Raw genomic sequence first — 23088 nt, 5'->3', positions numbered from 1 at the left:
CCTTGGTCCATGCCCCTGGCTGGACACAGCAGGAGGTCCCAGAGTCCTCCTTTAGCGTGGAGGGAGACTGTGATCTACCCTCTGCCTCCCGGGGGAGAAGGGCCTGGCAGTAGGAGTCTATCTCCTGCTCGCAGTCCCTGATGGCACGCAGTCTCTGGACTGTGGCCTGGAGCTCCTCCAGCTGGCGCACCAGAGACCCCAAAATGGAGCAGACCCTGCAAGGGGAGGTCACCATGCTCCCAGGCCCCAGAGCCTGAAAAAGGGACAGGCAGCCCCCGCAGATGAGAGCCAGGGGCTCCGTCTGGGTGGCCGTCTCTGAGGTGCCGGGGGGGGCCGCGGAGCCCGAGGGGATCCTCGGGGTGCGGTGCATGCCCATCCATGTCATGCCTCTGGTAGGCTGGCTACAGCTGGGGCTGACTACCCTGGGGGGTGCGCAGGCAGGGTCCGGAGCCCTCCCGCACACCCTCCCGCGTGAACTCCGCGCTAACTCACGCACCGGCAGAGAAGCCAGATCAGAAGCCGGGTCAGACTTGATCATCAAGTCTGACCCCCTGCCATGGGCAGGAAAGAATGCTGGAATCAAATGACCCCGGCCAGGTGATTATCTAGCCTCCTGTTGAAGACCCCCTGTGTAGGAGTGAGCACGACTTCCCTTGGAAGTTGGTTCCAGATCCTAGCTGCCCTGACTGTGAAGTAATGCCTCCTGATGTCTAGCCTGAACCTACTCTCAATCAACTTGTGGCCATTATTCCTAGTTACTCCAAGTAGTGCTTGGGGGAACAGGGCCTCTCCCACTCCCTGCTAGTCCCCCTGGTAAGTTTATAGGCAGCCACCAGATCCCTTATCAGCCTTCTCTTGTGGAGGCTGAACAGGTTCAGGTCCTGTAGCCTCTCCTCATCGGGCATGCCTTGCTGCCCCCTGACCATGTGAGTGGCCCTCCTTTGGACCCTCTCAACAGCAAATAGGTAGAGCCCTTTTCTCCCCAGCACCACCTGGGGTGACAAGGAACAATGGTAATAAGTTGATGGAGAATAGGTTTAGGTTAGAGATCAGAAGGCAATATTTTACAGTTAGGGTGGCCAAAATCTGGAACCAACTTCCCAGGGAAGTGGTCCTTGCCCCTACCTTGGGCAAATTCAAGAGGAGGTTGGATGATCACCTGTCTGGGGTCTTGTGAACCCAGCATTCATTCCTGCCTGTGGCAGGGGGTCAGGCTAGATGATCTGCTCAGGTCTCTCCTGACCCTAGCTACTATGAAACTATAATGCTGTCCACATCCCTCCTGAAGTGCGTCAACCAGAACTGGATGCAGTACTCCAACTGCGGCCTGACTAGTGCCGCATAGTAGGGGAGGATCACCTCCTTGGACTGGCTTGTGATGCATCTGTGGATGCATGACAAGGTGCAGTTAGCCTTCCTGACTGCATCCCCACATTGGCAGCCCATATTCATCTTGGAATCAATAATGACTCCAAGATCCTTTTCTGCCTCTGTGCTGATGAGAAGGGAGCTCCCCAGCCTATAGGTATGCTGCTGGTTCTTTCTCCCTAGTTGCAGTACCTTGCACTTGTCAGTATTGAATCCCACCCTAGTCTCATCTGCCCACCCCTGTAACCTGTACAGATCTAGTTGTAGCCTGTCCCTCTCTTCTAGCGTGCTCACCTCTCCCCACATGTTAGTGTCATCCACGAATTTGAACAAGGTGCTTTTCACCCCCTTGTCCAACTCGCTGATAAAAATGTTGAATACTACGGGCCTGAGGACCGAGCCCTGGGGGACTCCACTGCCCACATCCCTCCAGGTCGAAAATGACCTGTCCACCACCACTCTCCGGGTGCAGCCCTCTAGCCAATTTGCAACCCATCTGACTGTGTAGGCATCAATGCCACAGTCGCTTAATTTTGTAATGAGAATGGGGTGAGAGACAGTGTTGAAGGCTTTCCTAAGGTCCAGAAAGACAACGTCCACCTCTACACCTGCGTCCAAGGTTTTTGTGACTTGATTGTAAATGGCAACCAGGTTGGTCTAAAACAGGGGTGTCCAACCTTTTTGAATGTGGTGCCGGATCATGAACTTTTTATCACCCAGTGGGCTGGCGAGCCATATTCAAAGACCTCACAGGAAGCGGTATCACATCAGGAAGTGATGTCATGAGACCTTTGACACCAATGAAGTTGCAGGAAGTGACAATGAAATGGGTCTAACCAGTTCAAAACTCTCCCTCTATAGCATCCACCTCTGCCACTGTTCAGAACAGGATACTGAGCTAGATGGACTATTGGGATGACCAACCATGGCACTTTTTATGCTCTTATGTTCTTTGGCTGAGCTTCCAAACTATGTCTGAGATTTGCAAAAAGGGCATGTTACAAAGTTGTCATAAAGGATTTGGAGCCCTCTAAATCCCATTCATTTTAATGGAAGTTGGCCTTTTGATTCAGCTTTGAAAATCTCAGGCCAAGGTGCCAACCAAATAAGTCAAAATATATTTTGCATTTCTATGCAGTGCATCTATGTGGGGCTCTCCAAGCATTTTACAAACATTCAATGAAACTCAGGATATCCCTGCTTTTCAGAAGAAATGTGGTGGTGAGGAAATTCTGGGAACATCTCTCGCGCTGTGTGTGATCTGTTTCTACTGTCCTTGGACCACCCTAGAAAGGCCCTTACTGCCTCATTTCCAGTTCACAGAAGGTAAAAGTGTAAGTGCTTATTTTTTGGCAGCAGGTTTGAGTGGCTTGAAGCTAGTGAAGATGTACCCACAATTAGTCACTGACCAGAGTGGGAACACAGTTGTCCTCACTTATTAACATGGCTCCAAGGCCCTGCACTGTCTCTGCCTACATGTTGCTCTCATGTCCTCTTGCTTTCCTAAATCTCATGAGAGTAGAGGATTCCCTTCATGCCTACTGGACTGCAGTCACCAGATAGCTGTCCTGGTTCTAAGGTTGTGCTTCTGACTCTTGTGGCCTCTTTTAGGGTGCACACTTAGAACTCCGGCTTTTCCTTCCTGCCCATTTTGTTGAATTGTGATTATTCCCACGGGGCATGAATTTAGTTCAGCGGCTATGATTCTGCTTTCTCATGCAGAGGCAATGACTCTCACAAAATATGACATCTTTTAGTAGGATAAAAACATTTTTGAAGGCCACACAGAAAGCCATAAGCAGTTTTTACTCACATGAGTTTACCAGGTATCAACCACCTGCTACTTGGGATCCTGGCAGGTACAGATACAAGTTTATTAGCATGTTGTTCCAGAGTGAGTCTCTGTGCCATAGCCTACATCAGGTCTCAGATCTAGGGAGCCTGACCCCTCCCCAGCCATAGGCTGGTTACGTTACACCAATCTGCTGGCCAGTGCAGACCCGGTCAGGCTCCTCCCATCCCCAGAAGCATGTGGGAAGCCAGTTTCAGCTGCATGCTGCTTTTCCTGGCTGGTGCTGACCCAGCTGGGTTCATTCCATCTGGAGCAGCATGTGGCTGAAGCTGGCTTCTCACGAGCTGCTGGGGACAGGAGGAATCCGGCCAGGTCTGCACCGGCCAGCAGAAGCAGCAGTGGAGCCATATGCCACTCAGGACTGACCAGTGCAGGCAGGGGAAAAATGCAGCTGAGCCTCTGCCACTCCAGCCAGGCTCGTCCCATCCTGAGCAGCACACAGCTCCACCACCACTTCTGCTGGCTGGTGCTGACCTGGCCGGGCTCTTCCTTTCCCCAGCAGCATCTGAGAATCTGGCTTTAGCCGCATGCTGCTCCCAATGGGACAGACCTGCCCGGGTCAGCACCAGCCACCAGAAGCGGCGGTGGAGCCATTTGCCACTCGGGACTGACCAGCGCAGGTAGGGGGAAAGTACAGCTGAGCCCCTGCTGCTCCAGCTGGGCTTATCCTGTCCCGAGTGGCACATGGCTACTCCTCTTCCCACACGCGCTGCGTCAGCAATGTCAGGCTGATGCGGTGCGTGTGGGAACCTTGTCCCTTCCCCGGTCCTTCAGCAGCCATTGGGAATCTGCTGAGGGGCTGGGGAAGGGACAAGAGGTGGGAATGAAAGTAAAGAGTGTTTACTTTTGTTTCCTGTTGCAGCACTGCGGGCCTCAGAAAATGCCTTGGTGGGCCGCAGGTTGGACAAGCCTGGTCTAAAAGGACCTGCCTCTAATGAACCCATGTTGGTTGCCCCTGACCATAATCTGTCCTGCTTGTCCCTTGCAGATGTGCTCCTGGATAATTTTCTCAAAGAGCTTCCTCAGGGCCAAGGTAAGACTAATGGGCCTATAGTTACCTGGGTCCTCCTTCCTCCCTTTTTTGAAAATGGACCACATTGACCTTTTTCCAGTCCCCTGGCACCTGGCCAGTGCACCACGGGTGCTCATAAAGCTGTGCCAGGGGTCCCGCAATGACCCCTGCCAATTCCTCCAGCACCCTGGGGTGGAGATCATCTGGACCTGCTGATTTGAACACGTCCAGCCCCACCAGAAGTTCCCTAACTAGGTCCTTCCTGACCCTAATCCGTCTGGAATCCCAGTGGGGGAGATGTCCTGGTCTCTGCTCAGAAAAATAGAGGCAAAGAATTTGTTAAAGAGGCCAGCTTTTTGGTCTGGTGCAACCACCAGATTGCCAAGCGTGTCCTCAGGGTCCCCATGTTACCCGGTGCCTTCTTTTTACTCCCTATGTATTTAAAAAAGGACTTCTTGTTATCTTTGATCCTGGTCACTAGTCTTGGCACATCCCATCAATGATGACAACGACTGGACCATCTGGCTTCAAGATATTGGATTTTTCTTCTTCACATATTACTTGCTACACACTCTATTAAATATATCATTGAACTGATTTTGACTTTTTTCTCACCTTTTGGTTTTCTTTTAACTTATCTTGCTCATCAGGGAAGTTTCCTAGAGCTATCTCGAGGCTGAATTAATCACAATATAGCAGTCTCAACTGAGAATTTTCTTGCTTTCATTCATTTATTTTAATCTGTTATAATAGATTACTGGTCCATGCATCAGATCTAGAAAATGCAGGCTCCCTGCAGCCATATGTTAGAACCTTGGCAGAGTGGACTTATTCCAACATCTTCTGAGGAAGATAATCTGAATACTGTGAAGTTTGCTGTGTGCGTCTTACAGATAAGATAACTTTTAAAAATGAGATCTGTTTGCTCTGCATGGCGATACCTTTTTTTAGAAACAGGAGTTTGTGTTGGCTAAACTTTTTGTTGGCTAAAATTTTGATCCTCCCACTGTTTTGTAATATGCTACATAGTACAGAGTAAGTGCAAATTTAGATGCAAAAAGCCCTTAGGTTTAACCCTGGTTCTGTCACTAACTCATTAAGTGGCCTTAAGTAAGTCACTTGATCTTACAGTCTTATTTTCAGGAAAGCATGATGTTCTGTTTTACAGTCAAATTCATGGAAATGTCAGAATAAATAACTGTTTAATGTTTGCACAGTGATTTTCAGATATGAAGTGTTATCTATTATTAGTTCTTTTCTTCCCTAGTTGCTGGTATCTTTCCTTCCAAATGTTTAGGAAGTATTAAAAACAGTTTATGAAGTGCTTTGGGATGCTACAGGCAAAAACATTTTCCACACCTTTAAAATATTATCTAGATTGTTTTGTTAAATGTATACACATAGTTCCATAAATACTTATGCAAATGTTTATAGAAAAAATGATAAATAGTGTCATGCCACCAAAAGTAATTGTATGTTTGTTACTTAACTTCTTGCATATATAACTTTTCCAATTCAGCTATATCGTACTGTGAAGTTTTAAAGAGATATTGTCATTTTGTTGTGTTTGTAATCCACTTTAGATTATTAAAATAATTTAAAAAAAATTGAATGTAAATGATCTTTTTATTTTTTATTTTCATTTTTAGTTTGATCAGTTTCACGTAAGTAAATTCACTTTCAGATTCTTATGCACTAGCACTATTAATTGACAGTAGTTGTCATTAAAGTGTCTGCAAGGAGACATTCCAGTTATTTCCTAATGTAAGGAGAGAGAAACTGTAGTATGTCAAATGCAAATACTATTTTAATGGTGACTGATGCACCACAGAAATTCTATTGTAGGTCAGTTGCAAAACTTAGATGTCAGTTAGAATATGATTCAGCCCCAGAATGCATGGTGCTTTGCTGGGGTAATAAGGATGGTTCCTAACCCCAGCAGTTTGTGACCTACAGTGTTTGGGTTTTAAGCATTACAAAGAAGTGTCATGCCAGCAATACCTTCATTGTGTCCTTTCCTAGTCATCAAAACACTTAAAATTGTGTCTTACCTTAGATTGTTGTGCTCTTAGTGATTTTTTTTTTTTAATCCTTGAAAAACTGAAAGAGTGCTTTGATGACAAATGAGTGCCGGGTGTATTGGACTAAGACTTGCTAGTGACTTTTAAAGAAAACTGTGGCTTTAAATGACAAAAGTCACTGTTGAGATTTTTTTATTCTTACAAAAAATAACTTGCTATATTTTTATATACAGCAATTTCTTTAAAATACTTTTATGAGCCTGAACTTCTCCAGTGAAGTGGTAAGCAATGAGACACTCCCAGTGGTAAAGATAACCACATGCGTATTTGCAGGATCAGGGCCTATGTCTGACAATTAGAATTTTGTGTGATGAAACTCTTCCTGATACGGAGGAAAACACGTGTGTACTTTTGGCTTCTGAAAGGTGCTGGGGAAGGAAGGAAGTGCTTCTAGGGCTGTGTTTCTATATATTTTTTGTTTCTTGCCTGGTTCTTCCCTTCTAATCTTCATTTGTTTTTGTTTTGTTGTTCTTGCAAAGTTTTAGAAACCAGCAAAGACGTGTGTGCACATCGGCATCCTCTCTGCAAAACAAGAAGTTTGCTTTCAAATGTCGATGCCTTTGAGGTCGCTGGAAGGTTTGGGGTTTCTGGCTTGCGGAGGAGGCCTAGGCGCCTTTTTAACTTCCACAGAGAGAGTCACCTTTCCTGGCTAGGTCCAACTGGTTGAACCTGAAAAAGAACTTCTGTTTTTTCAAACCCAAGCCAACAACTTCCACGCCAGGGGTTGGGCCTCTTAAAAGTGCCACTGTATCCCTGCCAAAGGCTACAGCTGCAAACCCTCCTCAGGCATGAAAGCTGCCTTCTTTTATATAAATTTCTCCCCCAATTTCTGCTCCTGGAGCCGTTTCCACAGGGAGTGTGCATGGCTTGAGTCCCAGCTGCGGGAGGGGCGGTGGGGTCCTGGAGACAGTCATGGCACATCTAACCCTGCCACCCCCTCGCGTCTGGGGAGGTGTTTGGCACCGCTCAGCCGCATGGGCACGAGGATGGCCCGGGCTTTGGGGGGGGGGGGCCCTAAACACCTCCTCGCCCTGCCCCAGCCCCGAGGGCAGCGGGGTCGGGGGAACCACCGCCCCGGAGCCGCTCCCAGCTCCAGCGGGATGTTTTCATGATCCGGAAATGATGAAAAAAATAAAGTGAGTCGCGGCTGCGGGGAGGAAAAAAGTCCGCGCACCCGGCCGCGCAGGGGCAGGGGCAGGAGCCGGAGCCGGAGCCGGAGCCCGCGCCGCCGGAGGGGAGGGGGCTGTGGCCCGCCGAGCTGCGCGGGGGAGGTGGCAACGAGGGGAGGAAAGGAGGCGGCGGCAGCAGCAGAGAAGATGCCACCGCAGCCCCTCCTGCTCCTGCCGCTGTGAGCTTCCCCCTCCCAAGCAGGAGGGGACCCCGCGGTGCCGGGAGGAGGAGGAGGGAGCGGGGCAGTGGCCGCGGTCGGGGATATGCTGAGGTAATGGCGAGCAGTTGCTTTGGCTGCAGCACCAGGGGCTCCCCCCACCTCCTGCCCCGGGGACTCCGCGGGAGGGAGGAGAGGGAGCCCGCGCTCCGGGGTGCCGGCGCCCGGGCCCCGCGTGCTCGCGGGGGGGCTGTCGCACAGTCGCCAAGTTGTTGCTTCCTCCTTGCTGTCCCCTCCCCAGCTCCTCTCCCTCACGCCCCGGGCGGGGGGGTTCTGCATAAAACACATTAAAAGAAGAGTCCTTTCATTTGTTTGTTCCTCTAGGGTCGCGTGCTAGGGGGGTGCGAGCTCTGGAGTCCTCCGGGAGAGAGCTGGCAGATGTCCCAAGTGAGAGAGCTTCTTCCTTCAGGGCCTGAAGGGCCGGCGCGAGCAGCTCCGGCTGCAAGCAGCTTTTTGATCTCCCTCCCTCGAGGTAAGTTCCTGTAGAGTTTCTCTGTAGCGGTTGCGCCTTTTTATTTAAATGATGCGTTTACTGATTTATTGGGTGTGGGGTTTTGTTTTGTTTTGTTTTTTTTAAACTCTCCTCCCTGCCATGGTTGGTGAACACAGTCGCTGCCACTTCCTTCTGTAAATGCTTTCCTCTGCAGCAAAGCAGAAAGATCCCACCCCCAGTGAAATCAGGGGGCATTGGGAGAGATGCATACTACTCCTTGAACAGGACTCCCCACCCTGACTGCTCAAGCCTGTGTTTTGGTTTGTTCTTTTTTCTCTGTTTTGTAAGCACTTCTGCAGCGCCCCTCAAATTCCTAATGTGTCCTTACAGTACATTGAGGAATGCAGGAGCACGGACTTTGCTTAGGTTGGAGGTCAGTTTTGCTGTGTTTGTCTGATCCAGTTTCTGGTCTTTACTGGCTAGCTTTGCATCCATTCTTTAAGTGGATTTTAGCAATTACTTTCACTGAGGGCAAAAGTCTCTGAACAGATGTTTAATTTAGCACCAAATACGTTGGTTTTCAGAGAGAACCCCCCTCCCCTCCCCCCCCAAGTTCTGGACAAAAAAGTTTGATAAGGCACCACCCTTATCTGTCTCTCTTGAGATGAACATACAGTGCATGTGTTACTTACTGTACATAGTTATGGTGTGTGGCAATCAGGTAATATCTTTTTCTTTTACAGCTGGCAGTTTCTATCTCAAGAATTCTGATAGTGATATAAAAAGAAATAAGTCTCTGAAGAATAGAAAGAAGAAACTAATTTCAAGTTGTAACTTTATACATAGCTGGTAACTGAAACACAGCATGGTAACACAGTTGCACAATTGTATAATGAGGCTACAGTCTCTTTTTTTGGCAACTTCTTTGAATCCATAGCTCCATGAAATCAAAGTTGAAGCCTCATTTGAGAAACCAGAAAGTGTCCGTAGCTAAATAAAAATGTTCTGGCATGGAGAAATGTTACATTGGCTTATACTCATCTTATTGTTTTCTTGTCCTAGAGAGTGACTCATAACTTCTAAACAGCAAAAAATAAAAATGATTAGATACAGAAGATCAAGCACGCAGAACTGCAAAGTTAGAACCTTGTTTTTGCCAGAACAACCAGAATCTATAATACATATTCATTTTCAACATGCTTATTTCTGTTGCATATAAAGTGGTACACAATCGAATGCCCATTCTTGTTAAACTTTGCATGTAGGCCATGCATAAGAAAATTACTGAAGTTTTATTAAGTACATTCATTTTTTTGGGAAAATAGCTTTAATTTTAAAATGTATTGCTTTGAATTGGGTTTTTAAGTATGAAATAAATTAGTTTTTTCCATGACAAGAAAACAAATTATGTTTCAGAAATTGTCATGGCATCTACTTTAATGTGGAGGCACATACATGCATGTATCGCTCTGAAATACAGAGATACAGGATCATATTATAAAGAAACAATGGTTTTCCAAGCAGTTGGTAAGATATTGGCTTGGGTTTGATCACTAGCTAGGTCCCTGCAAAAACTTAAATACTTGGCCAACATTACAAATATGAAAAATTCAGTTGAAGCATAGCTGTTTGTCTGTCTTCAACTTTAACATATATGGTATATTTTTGTTCTAAATGAATATCAACTTCATTAGTACTTGTGAATGTTTGTTACTTTCCTATAGCCTAAATCTGTGGAGGGGGGTGGTGAAGGGAGGAAGTTTGGAAAGAGGAAGAGGTGAGTTCATAACATTTCCAGTCATTATTCCAGAACTTCATCTGTCAATTTTTCAGTATGTGGTTACAATGCAAGGTAGTCCAGATATTCTAGAACAGAAAACTTAGAAAAAGTGTTCAGAACTTTCACCTTTACAAATGTTATTGTTCTATTGTACAGAAACTTATTACAGCATGTTCCATGTACATGCATAGGCTCGGGACCCACTTATCCAAACTGTAAAGAATACTCATGGAATACATAGCTTTGCCAGTATTGTAGAATTAACAGTCCCCACACTGGCTCCCCTCATTTTTCAAGGCTTCTAATAGCAGACATGACAGTGACTATGAGCAAAGTGAGAGCGTAGTCACTTTTGGGGCTGCTATTACCACAGTCTTGACAGCGCTGTGCAGTTAATAAGCATCACTTATATCACTGTCAGTGCTCTGGTAGTCGCAGCACAGAAACTGGCTAGTTCCATCACTTTCAAGACTTCTAATAATTAGTTTCAAGACTGTTATTAGAAGCCTTGAAAATAAGGGGAGCTAGTTGGTTTCATGGCTACTTAGGTCCCCTGGTTTTCAAGGCTTCTAATAGCAGTACCTTGATAGCTGCTTCCCCTTCACTGATTCTGGTGCATATAGAGGGAATAGGATTAGTTACTAAGGCAGCTAGAGGTAATGTACAGTTAATGGGAATACAATAAGATGCTAAAATGTTTATAAACTTGAAAAGTGTATGCACTTAAGACATATGCACACAACTTGAGTTTGTTACTGTACAAACCGTTAGGAAATCAACTGGGACCAGAGTTGTCCTGATGCACTTATCTGGTATGCATGTAAGTGGAATACGCTGTATTGAATCTCAGGATGAGAAAAATGAGGCCCATGGTCACAAAACCATTATGTACCTAACTTCTGTTTTGAATGCATAAATTCCATTACAATTATCTGAAACAAAGTTTGTTAGCCCTTGACACCTTCAATTTAGTTGCTTTCATTTAGGCTTCAGGATACTTAACAATTAAGTCTCTGGTCATAAGAATGTGATTCAAAGAGAGGAGGTTAGGGATTCAGACTCTGTATATAATCAGTGGGAAGGTTGGTGTCTCTGAAGGGTGTTGCAGGGAGTCGCCTAGAAAGGAAACAATGCAGAGAGTTGTTCTTGAATATCTGGAATTTTAGGCGCTTAAATTAAGGCTGCACATTTGGTGCCTACCTTCAGGATCCAGAGCGTAAAGACCTTTCAGAGGGTAGCCTAGTGGTAGTAGTGGTGGAGCCCATTTTTTACATAATACCACACACCCAGTGAGTCACTGAATTCTAGTCCCTCCATAGCCTCAGGAGATTCAAACCCATATTTCCTACCACTAGACTACAGAAGAGTCTGAGTGGAAGTGCATTGCACCTTTCACAGTAAAGCTGGGCTACCTTATAGCCAAGACCTGCAAAAATGATTGAGCTATGAGAACAAGCAAGAGGGAGTATGACTGCTACAGCTCATTGGTGAGGGCAGTAAGCTGGGTCGATGTGTCTGGGGAGCAGTGGGGCATATCCTGGGTTTTGGATCTGGCTCCTAGGAAGACATTTTGCAGTATTGTATGTTCTGTATTTTACATTACACAGTCATTGGATAAAACCCAGAAATAATCCTTAGCTTAAGTTTTAATGTCTAGAAATCTTTGCAATCGGAGATGTAAATGTGAGTACCTAGTAAGTTTAACGCTACTGAAGCAGGTAATCTGGACTAATTTTTGCAGTGTAGGTACTTAGTTTAATAGGCTGGGTTTTGCTCCAGATTCTCCAAACTATATAGGTGCCAACTACTCATTTAAATGGACAGTTGGGCACTCATATATGAATAAAGCTCTTTTTGGAGCCTGAGTCCATGATTTCAGTTTAACAGCATTGTTTTTGGCAAACAAAAACAAGTTTATATAATTGTTTAAATAACTTGCTTCTTGAGGACATCCACTTCTTCCTCTCTTCCATAATTCTGCAATGTATCTCAAGAAAAGTAGATGAAGGTATTTCCTTCATTTCACTTCATGTAGTCTCACAATTGCACTACCGAGCCTAAATGTCCTCTTCCATTACAATGCATGTGCACACACATGCACAGACCAGCTAAGTGAATTAAAAAATACACCACTGTATAGCACACAACTAACAAGTGTGTTAAGCAGATACTATCATGACAGATTTGGGAGAAAGATGGTGAGGGCAGCAGAAGCTGCAAAAAAGCATATGGACTACATCTAAGTTTATTATATGTGTGTGTGTGTGTGTGCTTGTGCTTGTGCTGTGCTTGCCAGCATAACAGATGAACATCTTTCTCTCTGCCTCTCTCTCTCTGTTTCATTAGTCCATTTTAAAATGACTTTATTCACACAAATATTTACCCAGTAATCAGAATTTGGCTCTTCATAATTGCTGGGCTGTGATCTGTGTGAAATAGTGCCATTTTAGTGCTCAGTTTTGATTTTGGAGGGTCCATATGTGCCAAGGAAATGCGCTGCTCTGGAATCTGAGAGAACCCAAGGGTTAAAGCTGTATATATCATTGCAAAGGGGCAGGGGTGGTGCTGGGGGGAGGAGGAGGTTGTGGGGGTTATAGCCACCCCTAAATTAACCTTAGCCCCCCCCATAGCTAACCCTCCTGGCGCTGTCCTTATTCAACCCTCCTGCCTGGGCCCCTGCTGCCCACCCCATGCAACTGAGCCTATCCTGCAGCCCATGGGATCCATGTCTTACCTTTGTTTGCGCAACCCCCCCAAATTTCTGTCTAGGCCACCTTGTCTAGGCCACCTTAGTCCTGTCCCCCTCTCCTCCCGCCCACCAGGTAGAGGCTGGTGTCACCCCTGCAAAGGGTTGCTAGGTTTTTTTCCCCTCCCTTCCAAAAAGAATAGATATACTTTTTCAGGGTTAGGTGGAACCATAGGCATGCCGGAGAGAGTAGCACATTTTTTTTTTTTTTTTTTTATCTTCACGCCTACCCCCCCCCCCCCCGATCCTTTTCAGTTCCTTAGAGCTAAATTAAGGTTTCTACTTTTGTGCTGTGAAGTAAAAAGCTCCAGTGTTTTGCTGTGTACTTCTGGACTAATGTATAATTTAGCTTTTATGTGAATACTTATTTCTGATCACTAAGAGCTCTGTACTAAGAGGTGATGTGTTGGTGACAGTTACTTATGCCCATATCCCTCATATTAAGTCCTTTGCATTTATGCTAACCATATAACCATATAATATGGTTGGAGTCTACCACCACTCTGTGCTCAGAACTACAGTTGAAGAATAAGACTGCTTTTTTTAAGCCAGTTTTTTTGAAGCATGACCTATTGTTATCTCTACACAGTTAGTTAAGGCTTGGCTTAAGAGTACTCTGAAGCCTATGTATGCTGTAAACCTCTTGGTTCTCTGTACTGGTTCAGCTGGACCCTTGGAATTCTGAACTTCTGGCTGTGAGGTTGATCCCACCTCTTCATGTCTTCTAACTTCCCCCTGCTTACAGTTTGTCATGGACTTATCTGGGCAGGTGTTGAGCACAGGAGTCCACCAGGTACAACCCTACAATTCCTTGTTTCAGACTTCCAAGCCCTTCTGCCCATTAATTCCTCTCTTTCTTCACCATAAGTTAAGACAACTAGTCTGTGCACTGATTCATAGAAGGGCTGTGGTCAGAATAGAAACACGCTGCTAATAGTTTTGATGTGGGCTGCAAGGGATGATTTAAACAAAAAAGGAAGGTCTTTGGCTGGTGGAGTGACCTCACAGTTGCCCCTAAATATCAATGTAGGCCTGTCTAGGAGTATTAACTAAAAATAACCCAGCGTAGGTATTGGTGAAAAATTCTTAAGTCTTGCAATTTAGAGAAAGGAAAAGGTTTACTTATGAAAGGGAGATAAATAATTAAGCTGTGTAGGGCAACAGCCTATACCTACTTTACCCTCTAGAATGAGAATATTGTGTTTGAAAAAACTAGAAGAAATTTAGAGTGAAATTCTGAAGGTGGCATCTGGTGCTTTCTCATGTGCAAGTGACATGTGATCTAATGATGAAAACATGATGCTAATTTAGTGTCTCAAGAAAGACTATTTGATGTTCAAGGCCTTATTTCAGTAAAGCACTAAAGCACATGCTCATCTTCAAGCATGTGTTTAAAGACTTATAGACTTTACATACTTAAGTACTCATGAATAGGGATCATTCTCATAATAAATGGCATAATACAGCATTGGATGCAGACCAGAATTTGATGGTTTACTCTAAGCAAGAATTCTAGAAGTCTTAAGATTACAGTTACTTTTCTAATTTTAACAATCCCTCTTTACCAGCAGCACCTTAGTATTATGAGTAATGGGATTTTTTATCCAAACAGTTTCACAACTTACTAAAATTGCTCAGACTTTTAAAATACTTCTTCTATATTTGTGTTCCCATATATAAAATTATCTGATTAAAGGTTTTTGTTTTATAGTTGTTGGTGTCAGTCCTGAAGTATTTTCTGAGTGGCACCACCTGAAAGAAACCAGCAACTTCCATAAAAGCCTAACTGTAACTCATCATATTAACCTACTTCTGCTTTCAGTTTTGTGTGCTTATAGTTCCAGTAAAACGAGTCATGTCCTCATGGGTGTGATGCATCTACTCTTCCTGAAGTTGAGGATAACATTATTGCTTCCATTTTGAATTTACTTCATTCTATCTCAGATACTAATTTTGCTTTTGAATTTCTTACTTTTCAAATACTAGCCAAAATCTTGAAGAGGCACAATGGTAACTTAGTTCAGATATCTACTGGATTTTTTAAAATTAATACTAAAGTTGACTGCTATCCCTTGAATGTAAGGTAAAAATACGGGTCAGTCCAGGTAAATCTCTAGTAAATCCAAAATTGCTAAAGCAACTTGCAGATGGAAAAGCATATATAAGTGTTTTCTAAGAGGTTTATTTGCATTAGTATCATTTGACAGACTGGCTTCCTCAGTTGCAGAAGAGGAGATCACAGAATAAAATCACAGAAAACTAGACCTTGAGGACCTTGGGATCTCTGCCTAAACCATCTTAGTCAAGTGTCTGTCTAACCTACTCTTTCAGGGTGGAGATTTCACCATCTTTTTGGTTAGCCTGTTCCAATCCTTAGCCACTCTTATAGTGAATACTTCTTCCTAACAGCCAGCCTAATTTCACTTGTTACAATTCTTGTCCTGTCCTCCATAGCTGAAGAGAAGAGTCTCTCCCCACCTTCTTTATAATCACCCTTCAGGTAGTTGAAGACTGTTATCAAATCCTCCCTCAGTGCTTCCTTTTCTATGTTAACTATCTTTTAATTGCTGAATGTATTATTTGGGGGGTTAATAATAGGCCTGTGTGAAGCAGAAAGTATTTGTTTTGGATTCGGTGGGACAGTGATTTGAATTGGTGATTTGATTTGGCCGAATCAAAATCCGGCCATAGACTATACAGGCAGGTGGTGCGGGCAGGAGTACCTGGGGGAGCAGCCGGATGAGCCCTGGCTCGAGCCAGCAGCCCCAGGAGAAGCTATGGCTTGTCCGGCTGCTCAACTGGCTGCCCCCCTGCCAGGGCAAGGCAGGCAGTGCTGGCAGCCCTGGAAGAAGCCTTGGGAACTGGGGGGAATGATTAGGAGCTGGGGGCGGGGGATGATTGGGGAGGTGGGGAATTGAACTGGGAACTGAGGAACTGAACTGGGAGCTGGGGGGAAGCCCCTGATGGTTCCCGCAGCCCCCAATCATTCCCCGCAGTTCCCGGTTTGATTCCTCAGCTTCCGATCATTCCCCCAGCCCCCACAGCTTCTCCCAGAGCCACCAGCACTGCCTGCCTCGCCCCGGTGGGGGCCAACCAGGGGAGCAGTTGATGAGCCATGGCTTGAGCCAGCAACCCTGGGAGAGGCTGCAGGGGCTAGGGGGAATGATTGGGAGCTGGGAAATTGAACTGGGAGCTGGGAGGAAGCCCCTGTTCCTTCCCCCAGCTCCTGGCTAGATTCCCCCAGCTCCCAATCATTCCCCCCAGCCCCCACAGCTTCTCCTGGGGCTGCCAGCACTTGCTGCCTCACCCCAGCAGGGGAGCAGCCAGACGAGCTGCGGCTTCTCCCGGGGCTGCCGGCTCAAGGCTCATTCGGCTGTTTCCCCAGCTGCTCCCGCTGGTACTGCCCAGTGCCTGCTTGTACAGTCTATGGCTGAATCTCTCTGAATCAATTCGGAGGCTTCTGATTCGACTCGGAGATTCAGCCGCTGAATTGAGCCGAATCTCCTCCAAATCAAATTGGCTACTGAAGCTTCACATAGCCCTAGTTAATAACCGCTGAACAGAAGGATGAAACAGAACAAGAGGTGTCTAACGTATGGGTGGGAGGGAGCAGGGGTAGTCTCAAAGTTTCATGTATGGCAAAACTCAATTTATATAAAGAAGCTTTCTAAAGCCTAGCTCTGGAATCCATGAAGCTCAAGAGCTCATTTGAAATACAGCAAAACAATGTAGAATGTTTCAGATATTTTGTGTTCTCCTGTCATGGGAGCTGGGGTGCAGAATGAGAAAACAATGCTTCTTTTCACTGCATAAAATTTGACAGTACAGGTAGAGACTTCATATATAAACATCTCAGGGTAGATCTTCAGCTGGTGAAATCAGTGCAGCTATGATGTGGCACCAATGGAGAATTTGCTTCTTGATTGCCTTAAAGCAATTTCAAATGACCATACTCTGTTTTTAAACATTACATCTTCATTCCTCTACTGTTTAACCAATCATAATTTCAGGATTGGTTCATAGAATAGGCAATCATGTACTATTGTCACATCTCATGCCCAGCCAGATTTTTTTTTAAAGAATAGAAATAAAAATGAGAAAATGGAGGTATTGCTTATTCCTAAAGTATGAAAAGATGTTGAGTAGTGAATATAAAACTAATAAAATAGTAACATTAATTCATGAATGTATTTCAGAGTCTCTAGTAGACTTCAAAGGCTGGAAAGATGTAGGTTTAGGACAGGGATTCTCAACCAAGGTGGTGCTGTACTCTGGGGTGCCTTGAGTTCCTTACAGGGGTGCCATAGAATATCATGTAATGCTAGTACTGTTATGTGTGCAAACATGATTCACTAGACAAACCCAGAGATTTCAATGAATCCACAATGTTAGAAAGAGGAAAACCAGTCGAAATGTTTTTGATTTCGTCGCAACAGAAGAATTGCTTTATTTTTCTCTAGTTAAAAAATCAAGTGAGATGTAAGAGCTAACATTTTTCAAGGGGTGCCTTGAGTCCACAAAAAGGTTGAGAACTACTGGCTTAGAAAGGACATCTGAGGAAGATTTGATCACTTGCGAGGAAATTTGTCTCTTCTGCTTTTAAAATTTGAGTTTACCTGGCTATAATTTTGTGTGGTTTGATTGTCTCAACACACTATAATCTTTTTTGTGTGTGACCACTCTTTATTATTGTGAGATAAAGTGGGGCCAGGTACAACCCCATCCTGTATGAGACATTTATTGCAGCACAGCGTAACTACAAGTATATACTGGCAGTTCAGCATATGTTCAGGGTGTGTCATTCTGATCTTAATTTAAGAGTAAATGTTTTAAAATTGATCATTTTAATCTTTATCTTCATGATATGCCTGAAATCCTTATACATTAGTTGCCCCACAGCAACTATTTCATTTTTGGTTATTTTTTCTTAAAATACATTCTCTGTTTTTTCTCTACCTTCTCCCAATTCTCCAAAATTCAGCTTGTTTAACAGTGGCATCTAATTGATGAAACTAGTATGTTTTTAACCTGTTTTCATTCTGAAACAGAATCCTTGTGCCTACAATGAAAATAGTTTGTCTGGGGTTTCTGCCATATTATTTGGAAAGATATGGGGTGTTTTGCTCCATGGGTAGAGAATTCAGATTGGGTTGAATTATTTAGGGGCCTGACACAAAGCCCAGACTGCTAAGAAAGTTTCTTTGAGACTGGAGAAATATTGAATCTTTGTTAGAGAGAAGGTGCACAAAGAGATGGAGTGAGTAACCAGTTGCTATGCTTTGAGAATTTCATAGAATGGGCATTGCTAGTTATGGAGCATGGTAAAATTTACAGTACACACCAGGCAGTTCATATTCCTCTGGGTCAGGGCTGTGTAACTGGTAACCTGTGGGGGTTCATGTGCCCTGCGAATGGTTAAGTTGAGGGTCAGTTGAGGCCTTAGCTCTTGCCTGGCCAAGACTCCTGTTTTTGCTCCAGCTGCAATAGCATCTAGAATCTCCAGGCTCCCCTTCCACCTCCCTCTTCCTGCTTCCCTGTTTTGGGCCTGTGCCAGGGGCAGTGTGGTTATGGTGTGGTGAGCTGCGGTGCAAGCCATGATGCAGTGATGGCAACCCTGATGTCTGTGCAGCTTGCAGGGCATGAGGCCCCCAGCTGTTTAGAAATTCAACACCCATGGTCTGTGTGATCTATGGCTTCAGTTTAATGTAGAGAGAAAACAGGTGAGAAGTAAAGTTAGAAAGTTATTTGAATTTGAACAAAATAGCTTGCTGCTGTTTGTGTAGTTTTAAACTACAAACAATTAATGACTTACCTGTATTTGAGTTTGAGCACAACTCTTTGCCTTAACATGTTCTCATCTCACAGTTATTGTATGATTTTGAGGCAGTCTAAATACATTTTATATTCTAGCCTGTTTTTTTTACTTAGTTTTCCCTCAAACCTTTCAACAGTTGGTATTTCACCTTATCTTTATGATATGTTTAAAATAGTATACATAATAGAAACATTCAAAAATATTTTATGTAGTTGGAAATTTTTTTAACTTCAAATCTAAAAAAAATGCTTTCTTCTATTAATGAAATTTAAAAATAAGGCCAGGTATAGAAAACATTATCTTCAGTAGTAGTTGGGACAACTTTCAGCCAATCAAGAAGATGAAGTTTGCTATGGGGGAAAAAAAATCACTTCTAATATGTAAATACTAATGATGTTCCTATAGAACATACTGGTGAAAGCTGTCACTTACCAACTTTGTGAGTGAAGAATGAGATCAGTATTTGTTCATAGGGGGAAACTATGTAAACATTTGCAATTGAATAATTTAGAACTTTTATGGACTTTGTGGACAACACTGAAGCAAGGTTTTTTACATTTGGAGCATATTTATAGAAGTAAAAGCATTTTCTAAACTTGGTTAGCAGGTCATTTTTATTTTAAAGTGCTGTTAACCTAGATTTTTGTTTCAGTCAGTTTTGGCTACTTGTCAGTATTAGTCCTTAGTCATGTGTTGAATCATAAACAATTTGAAACAGACACTTGGCAGAATTCCTGTAGCTTTTGTGAAATTCCCACAGAGTAAGTTGTTTATATGTGAGAAGCACATCTGCATGGGCAAAACTACCAGATTTTGTGTGTCAGTTCAATTAAAATTTTCATTTAGAATGCTTTTGTTTGGAAGGCAATTAAACTTTGCCAAACAACTGCAGTTTACCATGAAAAGGCAATATTTTAAGGATTTTTTCATATGGACATACCAAGTGTCAGGCTACTGGAAGATTTTATTTAAAGAACTCTTTTGATTAGGGGAGGAAAAATGATGGTAAAGCTGGTCAACAATTGACATTAGGAATTATTTTAAAGGAAAATACAAATGTCTTATTATTCAAATGTTAGATTTTATCTTCAACAGGCAAGTCTTACTTAAAAATCAAGTAAGTAAGTAACTTGTAAAATTTCTACCTGTATTAGTGACTTGAAATTAAAACATTTTTCTTTGATTTAGAAAAATCTGGGAAAGCGAATATAGCTGTAGGAGAGAGAGACATAATACAGCCTTCCAATAGCCGAAGCATACAACCAGAGATACAAGACCAGTCTGTCTGGGGAAATCGCACTGATGGTGACCTCGTCAGAAGTAAGTATTTCCAGAACAAATTGCTGTCATTTAGACTTGCTTTAGTAGTGTAATGGGTTACTGCCTGTTGACTCAGTTAAATGTGTGTCAAATGCAATTGTGTTGCAACTATAATGCATGTCAACAGAATTTATTTTCTGGAATGATTCCTGTCAGTATTTATCAGCAAGGGGTTGAAACCAAGATATAAACAAGATGTTTTGGTGATTTGAATGCCTCCTTATTGCAGAATGTTAAAGAACCTGGGTACAATTTACCGTTTAAAGACATAACATCATATATGATACAAAGTAATTTGTCTTGTAAGTTCATGATGGGGACAGTTTATGTGGTAGATACTCTAGTTGCAGTGTACTGTCACCTCTGGTTTCTCAAGTTATACATATAAGTGGCAGAATAAACTAGGCTCAGAGGAGCTTTTGTAGGATATGGCCTTCCATTCAGATGCATTTAACACTGACATGCTACCAATTTATAAGAAAAGTCAAGCTCTAAAGTAGTACTGTTGCAGGAAGGCCTTGTGTAACAAAATAATCACAACTAATACAAAATTAGAAGAATGCTGCAAGACTTATCTTTGAAGAAGGGTTGCTCTTGGATTAAACTTCAGAACATTTTGCAAGCACACCTTATTAAGTTGGATTTGTCAAAAAAGACACAAAATACTACATATTTTCTATGTTTAGTTGATGGATGATGTATAACAAGTGGTTCATTCACAGTTGCACATTCCTGAAGATTAAAAAATAGTTTTTATTTCAGCTGCCAGCACAAATACTGCTTTTACTTTAATACTGCAAATATTTGAGCTTTAGACAGCATGATAGAATGATAGCATGGGAAACTGTTCTCTAATTATAGGTTGTATTCCCTGGCAGAATATGCAAGCTGCGAAGAGCTGTTTCAACTTTCAACCCAAGTTGAATAGACTAACTGGTCAGCCTAAGAGTTGGTTTCTGCATGTTCTACTTGAGCCTAAGAGTTGGTTTCTGCATGTTCTACTTGTACAGAGCCATTAAGCTTTGCTTGTGTTAAGCTTTACTTGTGTTGTCCCATCTGCAAGAAAGTCTTTCTTCCTCTGTGTGAGCAGTTGAGTAACTGTCTCTCTCTAAATCTCACCTTCTGCCTTTTAGATGACAATTGGCTCTCAGGAAGTATTTGCCATATTCTGGATTCATTGTACTGGTGATTTAGGTGCTTTATACGAAAACTTAAATTACCTAAAGATAAATCCATAAATATTTGAAAGAGTTATTTGTAAATGGTTATAAGTTTATGTTATGCGATTATAATAGAAGAGCTGTGCCACAATTAATAGGTTGCTTAAACTAAAGCTGTCTAAGGGCGTTAGGTAGTACAGTTCAAAATATAACATAAAAGCAGAGTAGGCATAACTGAAAAGTTCTTTGGGAGAGGTTCATGTTAAGGCATTTGGGGAAGGAGTGATGTTTTTAGTATAATAGGTGGCAAGCAAGTTGACAAAGGTGTGAGAGAGCAAGGGGACAGGTGGTTACAGTGAGGGAGACTAGGTTACAATTGTTACCAGAAGCTGAGGGATAGCTTGAAAGAGAAGATAAGTTTGAGTTGTATGTATGTAGGGTAAGAGCAGTTGATGGAGAGGAGCCTCTAGCTAGAAGTATTTTGCAGGTAGTATTTTAGATGGGCTGATCTGAATGGAGAGAGAAAAATATAGCAGTATGTTGCAAAAATAAAGATATAGAAACTACTGCATGGGCTTTGTTCTTAACAGTTGGCTTGGAGGAAGAGAGAGGTAAGGAAAAAGAGAAGGGTTCCTTTTTATAGGTATGAACAATAGGACTTAAGTGCATGGAAGTGAGCAGAGTTGAAGGCCATGTTTATACTGTCTCCTTGCTGGGCCCCAGATTGCCACTGAAGAAATACACCCTGCTCACTTATTCCTGCTCTGCTTTCATTCTTCTGATTAGGCTTTGAGTGGCCAGAGCCTTAGTACCACTCTCAGACTTTCTTGGGAGATCCAGAGAACAGGGCTGGCACAGGAGTTCAGAACTGTTTTAACTCATGGATAGTGTTTAGGAAGTGAGTTTTAGGCAATCCTGGAGTAGGAGAAAGTGCATGGGATTTATTTTCTTGAAGAAGATTTAGGCTTTGCAGGGAGGCGGTAAGAGTGACATCATTATTGTAACTTGCTAATAGGGGTATTCTGTCTTTTGTACAAATAGGAAAAACGATAGGGCGTAAGATAAATATGCATTTACCATTGATTAAACTAGTTCCCATTTGAAGTCAATGGAGACTTTGCCACTGGCTTTTAATAAGCCTAAATGCCTGTAAGGGAAGGGTGCACAACTCAAACTGTGTTGAGTGCTACTTACAAGTTGTATTTAACAATGGACGGCTGCCTAGGTGCTGTGTTACTCTCAAAACACCAAGGAGTTAAACTTATAGAATGATAAAGCTTGTTTATTCAGAGAGCCTTCTTCGCCTACTTATCTTCTGTTCCCTCCGATTCCCTTGTGTGATCCTCCGGCCAGTGTAACAACTTATATATAACGCTCTTAAAGGTATCCACCCAGGTGCATGTGTAGTCTTGCCAAGTTGCTTGGCCACTGATATTACCCTGACAGGTCACACATTTTGCACTATTGCACTGAGGTTCTGCCATATGATAAAACAAATGAGTACTGAATCCATATATACTATTTTTTTTTTTTGTTTTTAGTCTGCTCTGATATTTTTCTTTAATATTCTTAATGCTGCACAGACTACTTCCCCCCCCCCCCCAAAAAAAAAAAAAAAAAGGAATTGAAAATAGTGATACTAAATCATCTTTTTTTAGTGTTTGCCAGTTGTGGACACAAGGAAAGTAGTCTTTTTTTTTTTAATTGGCTGAAACACAAATATGTCTTGCAGTATATAAAACGTTTTATGCGCTTTATTTTACCCAATAATTGATACTTAACAGAACAAGTAGAATAAAGAAACACTTTAACACATTGTTTATGTATCATCCTAAATAGCAAGTTGTGTAGCTCAGCAGGATAATGATTCAGCTGAGAATATTGCATCATTTGACAAAAATTCAAAGAATATTGCATATAAAAACAGGTCAGAGACTAGAAGTAAACATTGTTTTGGGCACACAGGTCACTTTTTAAAAAGGAGAATTAATAAGCTGCTTCTTCAGATAATTAGTTTCTGTGTTAAATTAATTTTAAACAAAGAAGACGTAAATTTGTCATCTATTTTCCACTATTACAATCATTCCATTTCTTTTTTCCATATGGCCTGTTTGTCCACCCACATGGTTGATAC

General features: G+C 42.9%; 1 protein-coding gene and 1 long non-coding RNA gene across 4 annotated transcripts in view; both read left to right on the top strand.

Moving 5' to 3' along the window:
* The first annotated feature begins 2368 nt into the window (after positions 1-2368).
* Positions 2369-5798, top strand: LOC132249999 (uncharacterized). The gene is made up of 3 exons (XR_009461570.1): positions 2369-2694; positions 4209-4253; positions 4714-5798. It is a non-coding gene; the product is annotated as an uncharacterized LOC132249999 (long non-coding RNA).
* A 1562-nt stretch (positions 5799-7360) lies between these two features.
* The window catches only part of MDFIC (MyoD family inhibitor domain containing), an 85297-nt gene continuing 69569 nt past the window's right edge, over positions 7361-23088 (top strand). Inside the window, exons 1-3 of one of the 3 annotated variants that reach the window (XM_059725955.1) lie at positions 7361-7449; positions 8025-8172; positions 19663-19794. In XM_059725955.1, coding sequence (XP_059581938.1) covers positions 8079-8172; positions 19663-19794 — 226 coding nt within the window. In that variant the 5' untranslated portion in view covers positions 7361-7449; positions 8025-8078. Of the gene's footprint in view, positions 7450-7532; positions 7755-7812; positions 8173-19662; positions 19795-23088 lie in introns of those variants that run through there. The other 2 variants (XM_019492269.2, XM_059725954.1) reach the window with 2 other exon arrangements.

This window comes from Alligator mississippiensis, chromosome 4 (genome assembly GCF_030867095.1).
Source record: "Alligator mississippiensis isolate rAllMis1 chromosome 4, rAllMis1, whole genome shotgun sequence".
Lineage (NCBI taxonomy): Eukaryota > Metazoa > Chordata > Crocodylia > Alligatoridae > Alligator > Alligator mississippiensis.
Note: the sequence above shows the minus strand (reverse complement) of the source record. Positions and strands in the feature narration are given on the sequence as shown.